We start from the raw sequence: 17,803 nt of genomic DNA on the forward strand, positions 1-17,803 counted from the left end.
TTATCACACCTAGCACAGAGCATGTGGAAATGGGCCATTCAAAGGAACATGTTCCTCATGGCGGAACACCTCCCAGGCGAGGACAACCAGATGGCGGACCTGCTCAGCAGGCACAGCCATCAGATGCACGAGTGGGAGATCCACCCCTCAGTGCTACAACCGTATTTCCAGCAGTGGGGTCATCCAGAGATAGACCTATTCGCCACACAAGAAAACGCAAAATGCCAAACCTTCGCCGCCAGGTTCCCACACCCGCAGTCTCAGGGCAATGCAATATGGATGAACTGGTCAAACAGATTTGCGTACGCTTTTCCTCCAGCCCCGCTCATACCACTGGTAGCGCGCAAACTACGGCAGCTCTCCATGACACTCATCCTAGTTGCTCCAACGTGGGCGAGGCAAGCATGGTACACCACGTTCCTAGAACTTTCAGTGGTGCCCCACCAGCGACTGCGCCTCACACCCAGTCTCCTCACTCAGAGCCATGGAGACATTCAGCACCCAGATCCGCAACAGTTGAGCCTTGCAATATGGCTCCTGAGGTCATAGAGTTTGGCTACCTGAACCTGCCCCTGACTGTATGGACATCATCAAGGAGGCTAGGCGGCCTACAACCAGGGCGTGCTATGCGGCAAAATGGAAACGTTTCGTCATTTATTGTTCCAACAACAACATAAATCCACTGGATGCCTCAACGCAAAGCATCATATGTTATTTATTGCACCTATACAGATGCAATCTAGCCTACAGTTCCATCAGGATACATTTGGCTGCAATGGCAGCTTACGTTCAGAACATGCAGCACCTTTCGCTTTTCAAAGTGCCTGCCATTAAAGCTTTTATGGAGGGACTCAAAAGGGTAATTCCTCCACGGCACCCACCTTCGCCTGTCTGGAATCTAAACATAGTTCTCACCAGACTAATGGGTCCACCCTTTGAACCTCTTCACTCTTGCGAAATACAATTTCTGACATGGAAAGTGGCTTTTTTAGTAGCGATCACATCGCTGCGAAGGGTTAGTGAGCTGCAAGCCCTCACTATTCAGGAGCCTTTCATTAAGATTCAAGCTAATAGGGTAGTACTGCGTACCAACCCTAAATTTATGCCTAAAGTGGTGTCCCAATTCCACATTACCCAAACTATTGAACTGCCAGTATTCTTCCCAAATCCTGATTCGGTGGCAGACAGAGCGCTGCGCACACTGGATGTTAAAAGAGCTCTCCTGTATTACATAGACAGGACTAAAGATTTCAGGAAAACTAAGCAACTGTTTGTTGCCTTCTCTCCACAGCACAAAGGCAACCCAATTTCAAAATCAGGTATAGCCAGATGGATTGTTAAGTGCATACAAATCTGTTATCAAAAGGCTAAACGCACATTAACAGTTCCCCCACGAGCGCATTCCACACGCAAGTTAGGGGCATCCATGGCTTTCCTAGGTAACATTCCTCTAGAGGATATATGTAGAGCAGCCACATGGACCACCATACACACATTCACCAAACACTACTGCGTGGATGTACACTCCAAACAGCAAGCTGCTGTAGGTCAGGCTGTTCTCCGAACTCTTTTTCAGACTGCTGCAGCTGGCACGGGCAACCGCCGCTAAGGAGGATACTGCTATTTATTCTATGCACAGATATACATTCAGCAGACCACATGCCTCGAACGGAATATGCTACTTACCAGTATGCATCTGTTCTTGGCATGTAGGGCTGCTGACATTTATATCGCCCGCCCTCCTCCCCGGTGCCTGTCGCAGCTGTAGCACTCAGAATTATTCTCCTGCATGGTCATCACTTACTGTATCATACTCCATCTCTGCCACAATGGCGAAAAATAATCTGAGGATGGAGTGGATGCCCATGCGCACTGTAGTCCAGGGGAGGAGCCACCTATCTCGTGATACTTCGAAGACTCTTCCAGGATCACAATGTGCAATCATCCGGACCCAACACTAGGCAGCGATCTATGCACAGATATAAATGTCAGCAGCCCTACATGCCAAGAACAGATGCATACTGGTAAGTAGCATATTCCTTATTCATACATACCAATAACTAAATATTGTTATATTGTGCAAAACTTACTTTTTAAAAAGTGATTTTCAGCGTGTTGCTCTCTTTTACTTGGAATCAATAATGATTCTTGGTAAATCAATAAAAAAAAAAAAAATTGAAACCATTTTTATTTTTTTATAACGAAAACAAAGGGCATACATTAATCATACAGTGTGGTTGCAAAGTTCAGCATTTGGGATGTGCAAATCATGAATATAGCTAATAAGTAACCATATAATCAGAAGGACAGGAGTACCCAGCATAATATTCAGGAGTCAATGTTTCTTGCCACCCTCACTCCGAATCATCCTCACTATCCAACACTGGCGGCTCACACAAATAACCCCGGTATTCATTCCATGCACCCCACAGTCGGACCCACTTCCGTGGGCACTTCCGGTTCAGATACACAGCCCGTTCCGCCATCATTGCAAAGTCTAAATCGCTGCACCAATCCTTGACCGTAGGTACCGCCGGGGATACCCAGAATTTGTCTATGTTCCTTTTAGCATACATTATGCCCAACGTCATCCAATCCTGTGTAGAGTGCGTTAAGTCATTTGGTTCCCAGATATTCAGCAAACAACACCTGGGATCCGGAGTCACTGATACCTTTACCACCTGTGACATGGTCCTCATGATCTTGGCCCAGTACGGGATCACTAAGGGGCAGTCCCAGATAGTGTGAAAAAACGATCCCTCCTCCCCACATCCCCTTAAACAAAATGTATGTGTGGCTCTCCCAATCGCATATAAAGTGGTCCTAGTATAATAGACCTGATGCAGTATTTTCAGTTGTACAAGCCTAAGTCTGGAGGGTATAGCCACCTCCCGTGGGGAGGAAAGTGCAGTCTGCCAATCCGCTTCATCAAACTCTCCCACCTCACGGGCCCACGAGTCTTTTAGTTTCAAGGTGGGGTCGGGAAGATTATTAATAATCTTACGATATACAAAGGATGTCGCTTTTTTAGGCATATGCTCAAGTGGAGTAGACTCGGGCACAACATCACCAGGCCGGATAATTGACCCCAGGGAGTGGCGTATCTGTAGATAGCGAAATCGCTCCGTGGGGGCTAAGTCGTACTGAGTCCGAAGTTGCTCAAATGTCAGAATGTTGCCCTGTTTCCACAGATCCCCAATGGTTGAGATTCCAATCAAGTCCCATGCTTCAAAGCCTTTAGTATGCCGCAGGCTGCCCAGCCGCCACGACGACCAAAGCGGCGTCATTAGAGTAAGCATGAGCCGCATACCACAGCTTGACTGTGTGCGCCGTTGGGTCAATCAGGGCTGAGGCGCCTCTTTTATCATAGAGTGCGCCAAGCACACCCGCCTCACCTAGATCATATCTATCCGCCTTAAATGCCGGTTCTTCCTGAGGGGCATGCAGCCAATGATTTATAATCTTTAGTTGGGCCGCCCAATAATACAACTGGATATCTGGGAGGGCAATCCCCCCCCATCAAACCAGCTCTTGAGCAATTTTTGTCGAGATATACGTGCCGGTTTATTGCCCCAGAGGAGGCCCGAAATCAATGCCTCTATTGATTTAAAATATTTTGGGGCGACAAGGTAAGGGGTATTCTCGAGAACATACAACAATCGGGGCAAAGTCATCATTTTATACAAAGCCGCTTTACCCAGACGGGTCAAGGGCAGAGAGCGCCAATGTCTAACGTCTGCCCGAAAACGATCAAGCGGGGGTTCTAGATTATGACGGAAGAAGGCATTGTGATTAGGCGTTATCCAGATTCCTAAATACTTAAAGGGTTCATCAGTAATTTTCAAGGGACAGTCCGTTGGAAGCTGAGGCGGAGGACCCTTGAGGATAAACAGAACCGACTTGGACCAATTAATATTATATCCTGAAACCCGCCCGAAAATTTCCAAAATGTTAAGGAGCATTATAATAGAGCGCCTAGGGAGGGTCAAATAGAGAAGAATATCGTCCGCATACAACGATATGCGGTCTTCCCACGTAGCCGTCCAGCTGAGGCCCCTTACCATGGGATCCCACCGGACCCAAGCGGCCAACGGCTCTAAAACCAGTGCGAAGAGCAAGGGTGACAACGGGCATCCCTGGCGTGTGCCACGACTCCGTGGAAAATTTCTGGAAATATGATTGTTGGCCACTATGTGCGCCAAAGGCTCAGTGTAAAGTAGTTCCACCCATGCACAGAATCTAGGCCCAAAGCTGAGATGTCGGAAGACCGCAAATAAATATGGCCATTCCACCATGTCAAACGCCATCCGAGCATCCAATGACAGGATAACTGCGGGCTCTGGGAGACTCGGTATTTGCGTCAACACTGTGTGTACTCGGCGTAAATTGAGAGCGGTGCTTCTGTTGGGCATGAACCCAGATTGGTCTGGGTGTATCAGTGTCTCGAGATGAGGAGTCAGTCGATTTGCTATCTTTTTAGCCAGGATTTTGGCTTCTGCGTTGAGTAGGGATATCGGACGATATGACGTACATTCGTCTGGGGGTTTGCCCGGCTTAGGAATAGTAATTATAGTAGCTATTCTTTGATCCAGTGGCAGCTTCCCCCTATTCAGACTGTCACGGAACATTGCATGGAGATACGGAACAGTTATATCAGAGACCCGTTTATACAATTCAATAGGGATCCGGTTGGGTCCCATGGCCTTACCCGATTGTAGTGAGTGGACTGCCGCCAAGACCTCTTCCTTTGTGAACTCAGAGTCCAGGAGCAGGGCTTCCTCGTCTGACAAAGAGGGCATTCGTATGTCTTTAATGTAAGTCTGGGCCTCCTCCGTTGTTATGTGGGAGGTAGATGTATAAACCTGTTCATAATAGTCAGCTAAGGTGTCTGTGATGTCTGACGGAGAAGTGACTATTTCATTCGTCGGCGTACGAAGTTGTGCAATCGTCCTCTGTGCCCTTTCTTTCTTATCTAGCCATGCCAGAAGTCTGCCCGTCTTATCACCCTGCTCGTAAATAGTATGCCTAGTGGTCTGTAGTCGCAGCTTGACCTGCGTCTTTTGAAATTCGGTAACCTCGCATTGTTTGAGGCGTAAATTATGGGCTGTCTCTACAGTGGGGTCAATCTCATGTAGTTTCTGAAGCGCTATCAGTTCCGCTTCCAGCGCCTTTACGTCGCTATTCATAGTCCGTCTGTGCCCCGTGATGGAAGAAATAGCCTGCCCCCGCAGCACCGTCTTGAAAGCCTCCCACAGGATGCCAGGAGATTGCACTGAACCCGAGTTATCCTGAAAATTTTGCTTTGTGCCTGTAACAATATCTTTTCTGATCAAAGGAATCTGCAAATAGCCTGGGGAAATGGGAAAAATTTGTTTACGCACTTTGGTGTAGGAGGTGTAGGTTAAATTGACCGGCGAGTGATCTGAGATACCCCTCGGCCGTATCTCTATGTCAGTCAAGTAAGGGAGACTGTCCGCGGAAACAAAAAAATAGTCAATACGTGAGAGGCTATTATGTGCCCCAGACTGAAAAGTATATCCACGTTCCCCGGGGTGTCTGTATCTCCATCCGTCTACCAGCCCCAATGCGTCCAAAAACCCAGTCATACGTGAGTTACTCGCACCTGTCGTTCTGCTTGGGTGGCGGTCCATTTCTCCATTCATGACTGCATTGAAATCTCCCCCCACAATAAGTTCACCTTCAGGTAGATCCAATAAGAATGCACTAAGAGCTGGAAGGGTCACCGAGTGGAGGGCAGGAGGAGCATACACCGAAACAATATTGAACTGTTTCCCTTCCCACTGGCACATTATGGCAGCAAACCTCCCAAGGGACTCCTCCTGTACCTGATGTATAATTAAAGGAAATCGTTTCCGTACTAGGATGCCAACCCCTCTGGAGCCCGTGGAGAATTCTGAGTGCGCTACCATTTTGTACCCCCAGCGGTCCAGGGCCTTGCAAGTCGATCCCACCAAGTGTGTTTCCTGAAGCACTGCTATAGCTGGTGCTGTGCGCATCAAGTACTGTAATACCAATCCCCGTTTAATCTTATCTCCCAGCCCATGTACATTCCAAGTAACAACGGTCATCGGGGGCACAGGGGTCAACGAGGGGGCATTAGCAGAAACATCAGTGCACATCAATTCCTGGTCCTCCATTACCATTATTGTAGTTTTCCAAACCATTCTCGTCATCACACATCCCACCAATCATAGCAAGTGGTTGCAGCCCAAAACTAAAACTTGAAACATAACTCAAAAAACCCCCACAATCCCACCCCACAATCCTAAACCTTACTAAATACCCTTCCCGCAACCCCCAAAGAACGCCCCTCCCTCTCCCGCTCACCCCCCTTCCTGCTCCCCTGCCTGTGGATGTAGAACGACCCACCCCCCAAAATGGCAGAGTGCCTTTACCCCTCCCAACCATGTTTAACGCAAAAGGGGGGGAATACATTTTTTTTTTTTTAGTGTTGTACATCATTTGTAATATTTTGTTTTAGAAGTAGTATTACCAAAGCTACCTTAAACATAATCAATTTCAGTTCCCTCTTCTTTACCATGTGGAGGTTGACAATGCAGTTTTTCCTAAAAAAAAAAGTGAACAAATTGTGATTTTACTTGAGCTACAGAAGCAAATATTGTTAATCAGTCTCTTTAAAATCCCTCACCAACAACAGCAAAAGGCATGCAGTGTTCGTGGTATGGAATAAAGCAGATAAATATGGCCTAACACCCTTTCTCAAAAACAAAGGGATCAATGTACTATTCTTAAATTGCAAAGCTTTTGCTGTTTTTGGGAAGTGACTGGATTGCAACCTTATAATTGTTTCTACGCTGCAAAAGCTGTACTGGCCTGTTATATTGCAAAAAAGCTCACTCAGAAAAACCAAACGGGTACTACCAATGCATGCGGAGTCGTAGGGGAGGTACAAACAGAAGTCCCTGTTTCTCCCGCTAAACAAACACCCTGCACTGAAAATTAGACGCGAAAGAGAACAGAAATAACCTGGTCTTCAAAGTAGAAAAAGTCAAAAGCATATACAAATAAACGTGCCGCGTAGCAAAGCAGTCTAAAATGCTGGTAAAAACTTGACAGCGGACTAAAAGACCCCGGTGTCCCGTAAGTAAAATGAGGAATAAACCTTAACATTATTCCATAAACTACTGATAATAAAAGTAATCAAAAGCTGTGGTAGTCTCCTATTAACAGCAAAAAAGAGGTGGAGAGTCGTCAGATCAAGGTTCAAAAGATTGACTTGTATATATAGATTGGAGGTCTATTGGTGATAGCATAGTGGGCTTGAGAACTAGAACGTGACTGTGCATTCAGAACTGGGACATGTTTCTATTATGTTTAAAATGTAGTTTAACTGTTTTGCTGCTAATGGTTTGCCGTAAAATACCATACGGAATAATATTTGTCAACCTGTCTGTACTAGAATGTAACTTTCTGTTACATTAGTGTGAAAGATTTTTAATTTTCTTGTAAGCGTCACTTAATCTTCCGTACAACTGTCTGCACCAGGTAGATGAACGACCTACTCTTATTCGGGGAGGTGCAGTGCATGGGAGTGGAGGAATTTCACACATGAAGCATTGCATATTTTTGGTTGCACAGAAATTTGGTTTGATTGACACCAGGGCACAAGTCGTAAAAAAAGAAGTGGGGGGACGCTGTCACCGGAAGTGACGTCACGACGGGAAGTGACGTTACGAAAGGTTCCGAACTCCTCGTCCCAAAGAGTTCAAAGAGTGAAGTCCAGCTGTCTGGCAGGGGGGACGGCGTCCCCTGGTAAAATAAGTGGGGGGACGCCGTCCACCCGCGTGGTACCTCGACTCGAGCCCTGATTGACACATGATTTTTGGCTGACATTTCTGTTTGTAGGACCAAAGAGGGAGGAGCTGTCAAACTGTGGGACCAGGAAATGAAGCGCTGTCGGGCATTTCAGCTTGAAACTGGACAGACTGTGGACTGTGTGCGCTCTGTGTGCAGAGGAAAAGTAAGTCAATAAAGTGAAAATTGTATAAAATGAAACAGAACTGGATTTTAATGTCTCCATCCCCATTGCTCACTTCCCGTACCTTTCTCATGTCAAAGTACCATGCAGTTCCATGTCACTATAGTCACATTCAAGCATTCAATTCAGACTTGGCCATTAAAAGGCAATACTTCAGCAGACTGAGATTCTGCCTGGTTTCAGTGGGTGTATCCAATATTGGTCCTCTAGGGCAGGAACTATCTGAGCCCCTGCCAGAATTTTAAGGAACCTACCAACTATGTAAATATTCCCATTTAGATTTGTTGTATATACATTTATCACATTTTGGATATCTGGCATAGCTCCTAACTTGATTTGTTATTTACGGGCAGAGATGCAACATTTTGCGTAGAAAGGTTTGGTTCACAAAACATTTTATGACTTGGGACTAACATGCTTGAATGATTTACTCCTCATTGTTAATCAATAATTACTGTTTTTGAGATATATTCTTTGTGTCGAACAGGGTAAGATTTTAGTGGGAACCAAAGATGGCGAAGTAATTGAAGTTGGAGAAAAAAATGCTGCATCTAACATCTTGATTAACGGCCACATGGAAGGAGAAATCTGGGGCCTAGCAGTGCATCCATCCAAAGATATTTTCATCTCTGCAAGCTATGATGGTACAGCAAGGATCTGGGATCTTGCGGCTAAGGTGAGACTCCAACCATACAACAAATGTATTGTGTTAAACCTTTGAGGGTGTTAAACAAGCAGAATGTCAATGTCCATATTAGCACTCTATTGGTAATATATTATTAAATCCCAAAGCGATCTGAAATTTGTTTTTCTGTAGAGTCAATGCTCCATATACCATAACTGATTGAGGGGTTTGTGATTAAATAATATAATACCCCAATCTTCATTTGTAATTTACAACATGTACAAAACGATAAAATGTCCTCTGGGCATCTCGCTTTAGAATTTGGATTTTCCAGATTAATTGTCTTCCTGTTAATTCATACCATCATTTTAGGCATCTCTTTCATGGACTGTCTTAACATTCTTTGCTTTTATATCTTTAAGATGATAAAGTAGAAACATTATAAATATGATCTACTTTCTTCCCCCTTTGGCAACTTTTTATTAGGGTTCACATTATTTGTCACCCTTCAATCCCTTTAAATGCAGAACATTATAAATATGTTTAGCATTAATATCCCCTTGGTCACTTTTTGTTTTACATGTTTTTTGTTCTTGGGATATTCTAATGATTAAACAAACTCGTTACCCATTCTGGACAGACAGCGCTTAATTTGAGCCTGTGGATTCCTGTGCTCGACAACGGCATTTAATTGTCAAGCCCCACACTTATGACAGTTTTCCACATAGTGGCGCTGTTTACACAATTTACAGATCAACACACACAAGTAGTTTATTAATTCAGTATACATTCAAAATGACTAATACCTGGTTCCAGAGCTATTTCTATAGCTGTGGGTACCTGGAATATTAGGAATTGTCACACTAGTAGGAGTGTATGGTTTGTAGTTGTGTTGGTACTGTCATTGGCAACGATGCCGGGGCAGTGGGTGGTGCAAGCTACAGCGGCCTCCTGACAAGGGCCCTGCCACTTATTGATTTAACAAATTAACCACTGCAGACAAGTATCTCACAGTCACGGATCAAAGCCTGAGGATACCAATCAAAAGTTCTACACCTTCCCAGTTATGCTCCCTGTATCTGAATTTGGAGGAACCATATCTATATGCTGAGCACATCATATAGCATGTTCATTGTGTATAAACAATGTACAATACATGATTGTGATATGAAGTAGGAGGGACTGCCAGCTCACTTTTGAACTGAGTGGGCACAGTGAAAAGAAATTAAAGATAGGTTCTGAGTAGAGTAATGTGGAATTGAGTAACAGCTACCCAAACCTGTAGAACCTAATAAAGCTTGCAAAGTAGACCAATGTTTAAACTGCACCTTTGCCAGCCAGTATTATTTTTTGAGAATACCATTTTTATGCCTAAAATGTTCAAGTCACAAGGCAAAAAAGAATTCTCTTAAAATTAGTAGCAAGAAAATGGCACCTTTATCCCCCTGCATATTGAGAGACAGCCAAGAGGATTTGGGTATGACTGGTGCCATCTCAATCATGTCTGACTCCTATTATTGGACATATAGTCTACTCAATGCAATTCATTTCTCTTTCCAGAAATTGCTGAATGAAGTCAGCATTGGGCATGCTGCATGCTGTGCCTCTTATAGTGCCGATGGTGAGATGGTGACAGTTGGAATGAAAAATGGAGAGTTTGTCATCCTGCTTGTAAGTTCTCTTAAAATTTGGGGCAAGAAACGAGATCGAAATTCTGCCATCCAGGATATCAGGTGAGTGGGAATATATATTTCTTTATTGGTGTCAACTTCATTCATAACCATCTGTAATGAAGAAGTGGCTAAAATGGCGACATTTAAATTGTATTCCTGTGACTGTATCATGCATATGTTTAAATATCCAAACTTTCTATTTCCCACTGCTTACTGTTGGATTGGAAATTCAGTAGATAAAATATTCCTGGAAAGAAAACTGTTCTTGCCTCCTGAGTGGGGTGGGATTACGTAAAATTGAGTTAAGCCACGAAACTTTGAAAAGCAATTAGCTCAAATTGATTGTAATAAACTTGTCTGCAAGTATAAAATATCCACCATAACAAGATATTATTTCCCAGAATGATACATCTACATTACATATTTCTGTCCTTAGTTAACGTCTACCATATTTCATCTCCCCTTCGATATACTGTTGCTTCAAATTAACCATCTAAGCCCCTGCCCCCTCTTTCAACACCTGGTTTAAAAATTTCCTAGTTTCAATATTTCCTGTTCATACCACCAAAATGTTCCTATTTACATCCATAAATCTTAATTAGCTCACTCAAAAATAAATTCCGTCCATCTCCTTGTATCTACTCTTTGGGCTTACAGCCCACCCATCGCTTCCTATTCGTTACTTCGCATGCCTTTCTAAAAGGCTTCCTTCCATCTGCTTAATATTTGTTTCTTGTCTCTCTTTTGGTATCTTGCTCCCTCCCACGTAGCACTGCCCTCTGACTAGTAAGCTTTCACTTTCAGCCAGTCGTGTTTGTTTATACACACTATTTGTTTCGCTGGTTTCTGCCCATACCACGAGCGCACTTATTTTCAGTTGCTCCGTTCCTGTTTATCATCAAGTTCACTGTGACAAATGTCGCTCAGAGCTCAGTTCTTGTTTATTATCACATTTGCCAATTCTTTTAGATTATGTCTTGCAATTTTGGTCTTTACTTTCTTCTAAGCATAGAGTTTTATTTTTAAAAATGTTGGCATGTGATGTAAAAATCCTCTGCTAATTTTTATCCTCATAACGCTCGATCCAAAGGAGGGCGAGGTTAACACTCAGCGCACTGCACATGTGCATACTCTCTGTGCGTGGCTCGTTACTTCAGCCAGCACGGCAGCCAAGTTCCTGTAATATTTCAAAAAAACAAGAGCAACCCATATGTCCTTGCGAGCTGGGTTTGCAGCCAAGCAAAAACCAGTGTTCACAAGGAACTCATTTATCAAAGCAATACTGTATATGCAAGCTTAGGGAACTCGCTCAGGTTATAACTGCTGTCAGGGTGCTTTAATACAGGCTTGTGAATGTTATTAAGAAAAGGAAGGGACACAGCTCAAATTAACCATCTAAGCCCCTGGCCCCTCTTTCAACCACCTGGTTTCAAAATTTCCTAGTTTCAATATTTCCTGGCCATACCACCAAAATGTTCCTATTTACACCCAAAAATATTAATTAGTTCACTCAAAAATAAGTTCCGTCCATCATCTCCTTGTATCTACTCTTTGGGCTTACAGCCCACCCATTGCTTTCTATTCGTTACTTTGCACGCCTTTCTAAAAGGCGTGCCTCCATCTGCTTAATATGTGTTTCTTAACTCTCTTTTGGTATCTTGCTCCCTCCCACGTAGCACTGCCCTCTGACTAGTAAGCTTTCACTTTCGGCCAGTTGTGTTTGTTTCGGCACACTATTTGTTTCGCTGGTTTCTGCCCATACCACGAGCGCACTTATTTTCAGTTGCTCCGTTCCTGTTTATCAGCACGTGACAAATGTCGCTCAGAGCTCAGTTCTTGTTTATTATCAAATTTGCCAATTTTTTTAGATTATGTCTTGTAATTTTGGTATTTCCTTTCTTCTAAGCATAGAGTTTTATTTTTTAAAATGTTGGCATGTGATGTAAAAATCCTCTGCTCATTTTCATCCTCATAGCGGTCGATCCACAGGAGGACGGGGTTAAGACTCCGCACACTGCACATGTGCATACTCTCTGTGCGTGGCTCGTTACTTCAGCCAGCACGGCAGCCAAGTTCCTGTAATATTTCAAAAACACAAGAGCAACTCATACGTCCTTGCGAGCTGGGTTTGCAGTCAAGCAAAAACCAGTGTTCACAAGGAACTCATTTATCAAAGCAATACTGTATGTGGAAGCTTGGGTAACTTGCTCAGGTTATAACTGCTGTCAGGGTGCTTTAATACAGGCGTGTGAATTTTATTATGAAAAGGAAGAAACACAGCTCAGCAAGACATGGCATAGGTAAGACTACTGTAGGGCTCCATGTCACCGGGTGAAACTGATGAGTGCTGAGGATTTTTTCTATGGCTAACTCAGGCTAGATTTCTCAACATACAACAGTTTCGCCTTGTCGGGCCCACTCCTGCACTCCAATGATTATTACTTCAGCTACCCCCAAACCAGAGTTCCTATGGCCATCGGTTCCACGTGGACAGCCTTGTAAGTCTGCAGAGCTGAGAAAACGTGGACCTCACCTCACCCCATGCACTCAATCAACATAAATTAATCAGTCTAGACTAGAGATTGCCATAGAACGAACCAGGATACTTGTGGGGTTATTTTCACTCGTGAGGTTTCACTTATATACTGAGAAGCAAAGCATTACCACAATTGCACAGTAAAGAGGTAATACATAAACATCATCATTATATATTCAGAATGAATACCATATATAGTGAGAAATCTAACCTGGAGCATTCAGAATGGAAAAGACTTGCGGTAAGAATTATCAACACATTATCATAGGTTTATGGACTCCTTGTGACGATTTGACCTAAACATTTTTTTTCATAAAGACCTCAATTACTTTTAGGTTACCCTCCATCGACATCTTGTTACTTTTCCTGTACATAGATTGTACTAGCGTCTCCTTTGTAAAGCACTTTATAGTGCTTTGATATCCGCCCTTGTGACAGATTATTACTGCAATGTCTGTGGATTATTAGAGAATATCTTCTAATACCGTATGGTACAGCTGCGCTATAGACAAATGCAATCATCAGCAAAGAAAAGGAGAACAAGATAACAGTTTGTGTTGGTCTGTTATATCTTACATGATACTTTCAGGCATTATCAATACATACATCTAACCCAGCACACATTGGCACTGTTCTTGGCTGCTGCAAGGAGTGCCTCTTAGCGAAAAATGTAGTCTAAAGTCAAACATTGGGGAACTTGAAAGAGAAAATTACACATTTCATGTTCTAAGCTAACCAGGTCAGAATTTATCAATGAGATACGTTGGAATTGTTGCATGAGCTTGGCACTTTTTTCAAAGCTAGAGTTATTGACAAGTGGCAGAGGGCAGCATCTATTAGAATAAGGCAGAAAGGAATGCACTCTTTATCTTCCTGAGTCCTTTCAAGACAGCACGAACACCGAAAAAGCCTTCATAACATCACACTCTCGTGCTTGCACCTTACATGCGTTGTCTGAGCGTCTAGCGGGCATCTAAGATCAACGCTTACCTAGAGTTAGCAAGTTACATCACACAAATGACAAGTAAATCCAGCACACCCTTTCCAGTCTTGGGTTTTCCTTTGATCAGCCATTGCTTTTAGGTCTGTTAATCCTGTTCAACCGCAGCAGCTTCCATAGTGCAATGTTTTGTTAAATGACAGGCCAGGGCTGGAGAAGTGCTTCAGGGCCATTTGTTAACCTCTTGGCGAGGGCTTCCTGAGCTAGCGCTATAAACTATAAAATACATGTACTCATGGTTGCTGCCCTTCTCACCTACAATCCATTGATTCATTCATGCTCTCATTGGCTACTGGTTCATAAATCCATGCACTCACTCACCAGTCCATCTGCTCATGCAGTAACAAACCTATTCATCCATCCATGCACTCACCTATCAGCCAACGTCCATCCATGGTAACACACATCCATTCCGGGTTGCCACTCTTCCATTCATCCAGATCCATTCACCCCAGCTTTGAGCTTCCGGTAATGAATGGAACCATTGAACCTTAATCGCATTTATCCACTCCCTGTCCCCACATTCACACACGCATCGTGCCAGTCGATGAAGAGGCGCTTTCTCTTACAGAGGGTCTGTTGACTTTCTGAGTCCTAAAGTCCATCATTTCAATCTGAGGAGCTGTGAATGTCCTATGTTTATGGCGGCGTGCTTCCATATGCTACATCCTATCATCCATCAGATGGTTAAAACGTGTAGTTAAGTCTGTGAACATTGAGACATATAACGCAAAAATGGGACGACCACAGGCCTCACTAATCAGTGCTGTTTTTCCTTTTCAGAATCAGTCCTGATAACAAGTTTCTGGCAGTCGGTTCAGCAGAGAACACTGTTGATTTTTACGACATCACCCTTGGCCCAACGTTAAACCGGATAGGTTACTGCAAAGACATTCCAAGCTTTGTCATCCAGATGGATTTTTCTGCTGATAGCAAATATATTCAGGTGAGTTTACATTGAACCCCTGGAATCTTACAAATGTTAAAGTTCAGACTTTTCTTTCTCATAGATCCAATATGCAGATTCACAGCAACATTGTAATTCCTCAGCACCAGGAATGGGTTTCACATCTTTTTGCTCTGCCAGGATGCCAGTTACAGGATGTAGGTGGGGTCTACAGGCTCAAAGCAGGCAGCAGTGGCAAAGCCAGCAGGTCTCCTTTTGTGTAGTGCATGCATGTGTTGACATCCCTAAAGGCAAGACAGGCGTACACTCTGAACGTATACACAGGTAACACATAAAGTCACACATGTACTCACAGTACAGATGAATGCCATGCAGCTCATACAGGTGCCAGTGCACACATGGGTAGACACACCTGTATCTGCTGCCTGTGCGTTGCATGTACACATGCTCTGTGTCTCTGGAGCAGTTTGGGTAATGAGTGTGTGAGTGCCTGAGTGCCTGAGTGCTTGTCGTTGTTCTATCTTCCCTTCTTTGGTCACGGACAAAGCATGTCTTAATGCTGATGAACAAACTGCTGCGTGGGATCTACATACCTTTGCAGAGACGCAGTTACATTGAGTGATGCACCTTATATCTATGCTGAGAGAGCATTGTGCATGCCCATGCTTTCAGCTGACTGATAGAACTACCCAAAATTAGAGCCCGTCTCAGATGTCATTTAAAAATGTTCAAGGTGTGTGATATCTACAGCTCACCATAAGGTGAGTTGTGCAGGTTCTGATCCAGAGAGTTTCTGAAGAGGGGACATTCTATATGGTTCTATATTCTATATGGTTTATGACTGTTCAACAATTTCAATAGTTTCCATGGTTCTCAACATGTTGAAGATGTTTTGAACTGCGTGATACAAGTCGCCTGGGTGGGACCGACTGATCGGGCAATCAGGCAGTGCCCGATAGACTGGTTTGACGGGTCAGTGTGTGGGCCGGTTGTTTTGTCTGCTGGGACGGTTTTACTGTTTATTTTCCTGATATTAAAACAAACACTGCCTGCAGCACGCTCAAACCTGTGCAGTATTCAATTTCTTGCAAAACACTTATACAGCATGTCTTCACATGTGCAAAACTGCCCCAGTTTAAAAACATTGGCGCGGGGCCTACAGCAACATGCTGGCTACTGTGAGGTTAGGTTCGTAAGCTTTGACCTGTCGGTTGGCATAGTTGATATCCTGGTCGTTCATAGTCTTTATGTATTTATTTATTTATTTGAAGAGTTTTATATAGCGCTAGCTAGACCCGGAGGTATCAGAGCGCTTTACATGAGGAATCGTAGCATTACAAGTTACAAATTACATCCGTTACCAGAGCATAGTAAAACATAGGCAAAATAACAATGTTACAGTAATTCGTCGAAGGGAGGGGGAGGAAGGAGACAGGGGCGGGGAGACGGGGAGAACAGTGCCCAATGTCCGGCTGGGTAGGTGACGGCCGAGGTGGTGAGCAGGGGCGGCTCTAGGTTCATGGCGGCCCTGGGCAGGGAGCACAGGTAGGGGGCCGCAGAAGAGGGGGTCCGGGCAGGGCGGAGCGCGGAGGCCAGTGAAGAGGGGGGGTCAGGTTGTTTGGAAGTGGAACAGAGCTGGAGGCCGCCAAATCCCTGCCAGGGGCCGCCACGCAAATATGTATCCATCCTCAGAGAATTATTATATTAAGGATATATATTGGTGTGGTGGCCCCTGGGGTTTGGTGGCCCTGTGCAGGTGCACAGCTTGCACATGCTTAAGGCCGCCCCTGTGGTGAGCCAGGGCAGATCTCCTCTATAGCTGACTAATATATGTTTAATATTGTGTCTCTTGTGTGGTCAGTATTAGTTGCCTTAATGGGGTTTGCTTTGCAGATGGTTAGTAAAGGATCTGCACTATATGCAGGTGTGTAGTTGTCCTTTTTGCATGTAAAAAATTACATGCATACCGCAGGATGTGACATCACTACTACGCTGGTCATAAAATAGAGGACTGCTCTATGACAGAGGCAATCAAAGGGCTAAATCGATAAGGAACTGCAAAGACAGCCAAGCTGAGGTACAGTGGCGCCACGGACCCCAGTTCAAGCAGCCTAAATGAACCCCCGTCCACTGGCTGCGCAGCTTCGGTGGTAATACCACTGGTCCCAAGTGTACTGCACGTGCTGCACCATTAATATCCACTCCCCTTCTTCAGGCATCTTTTGTCGCACCACAGAATGGCCACACATGGCCACAAAAGAGAGCAGAGAACCTCAGACTGCTATTAATGTCCCTTTTTTACCCCGTTTTTCTGAACTTTAGACCAAGGACCTGGTTTGGTGAAGAGGAGTAGGGGAGAATCCTGCAAAGTTATCATATTCTTTGTGCCATCTGCAGACAGCTCCTCCACCAGGCGGTTGAACATAAAAAAGCACCAAGATTTCTACTGCCTGAGTGCCTGGAAACCTAAATGTACCACACTAACAGATGGAAATTTCAACAGCAAAGTTGAAAATCAGCCACTGAAATCTTAATTCTGGCCATATTTTGGAGTCACAACTGTGTCCTGTGAATACAATCTGCCCAGATAATTCATGTTACTACTCTACCAAGCAGGCATTTGAGTGTAAGCATAAACAGTTGAACAATGCACGCATTCTTAACTATTTGAAACAGATGATTTGGGCGAACAGGTGGCCAAGCAGCAAGAAAAGAGGACTTGCGGGGCTTAGTCAAAGTTAAAGCTGAATCTCATCATTGAAGGATATTTGTTCCTAATTTCATTGTTTAACTAACTGCAATTTAGATAAAGATTGGAAGCCCAGTAGAAGCCTCTGCTCTTGTCTTAAAAATTCAGAGCTCTGAAATGAAATGTAACATTTCTTTAAACCTTTATTTTTTATATAAACCAACTTTGCAGCGGTAATAACAGTAAGCACAGTGTACAGCAGGTAAGTAAAGGATAAAGGGACAGTACCCAACAGTGCAGTATTCATTTTCATTCATTGCATGAAATTTAACATTGTGCATTTGAATTTGCTT

At 44.0% G+C, this 17,803-nt stretch overlaps 1 protein-coding gene across 1 annotated transcript in view; it reads left to right on the plus strand.

Annotated features, from left to right (window-relative positions):
- The window catches only part of EML6 (EMAP like 6), a 928,771-nt gene that overhangs the window by 846,305 nt on the left and 64,663 nt on the right, over positions 1–17,803 (plus strand). The window contains exons 34-37 of the mRNA XM_078649484.1: positions 7,888–8,002; positions 8,508–8,696; positions 10,206–10,378; positions 14,638–14,800. Coding sequence (XP_078505610.1) covers positions 7,888–8,002; positions 8,508–8,696; positions 10,206–10,378; positions 14,638–14,800 — 640 coding nt within the window. The remainder of the gene's footprint in view (positions 1–7,887; positions 8,003–8,507; positions 8,697–10,205; positions 10,379–14,637; positions 14,801–17,803) is intronic.

Source organism: Lissotriton helveticus, chromosome 6, assembly GCF_964261635.1.
Source record: "Lissotriton helveticus chromosome 6, aLisHel1.1, whole genome shotgun sequence".
In the NCBI taxonomy this organism is placed as follows: domain Eukaryota; kingdom Metazoa; phylum Chordata; class Amphibia; order Caudata; family Salamandridae; genus Lissotriton; species Lissotriton helveticus.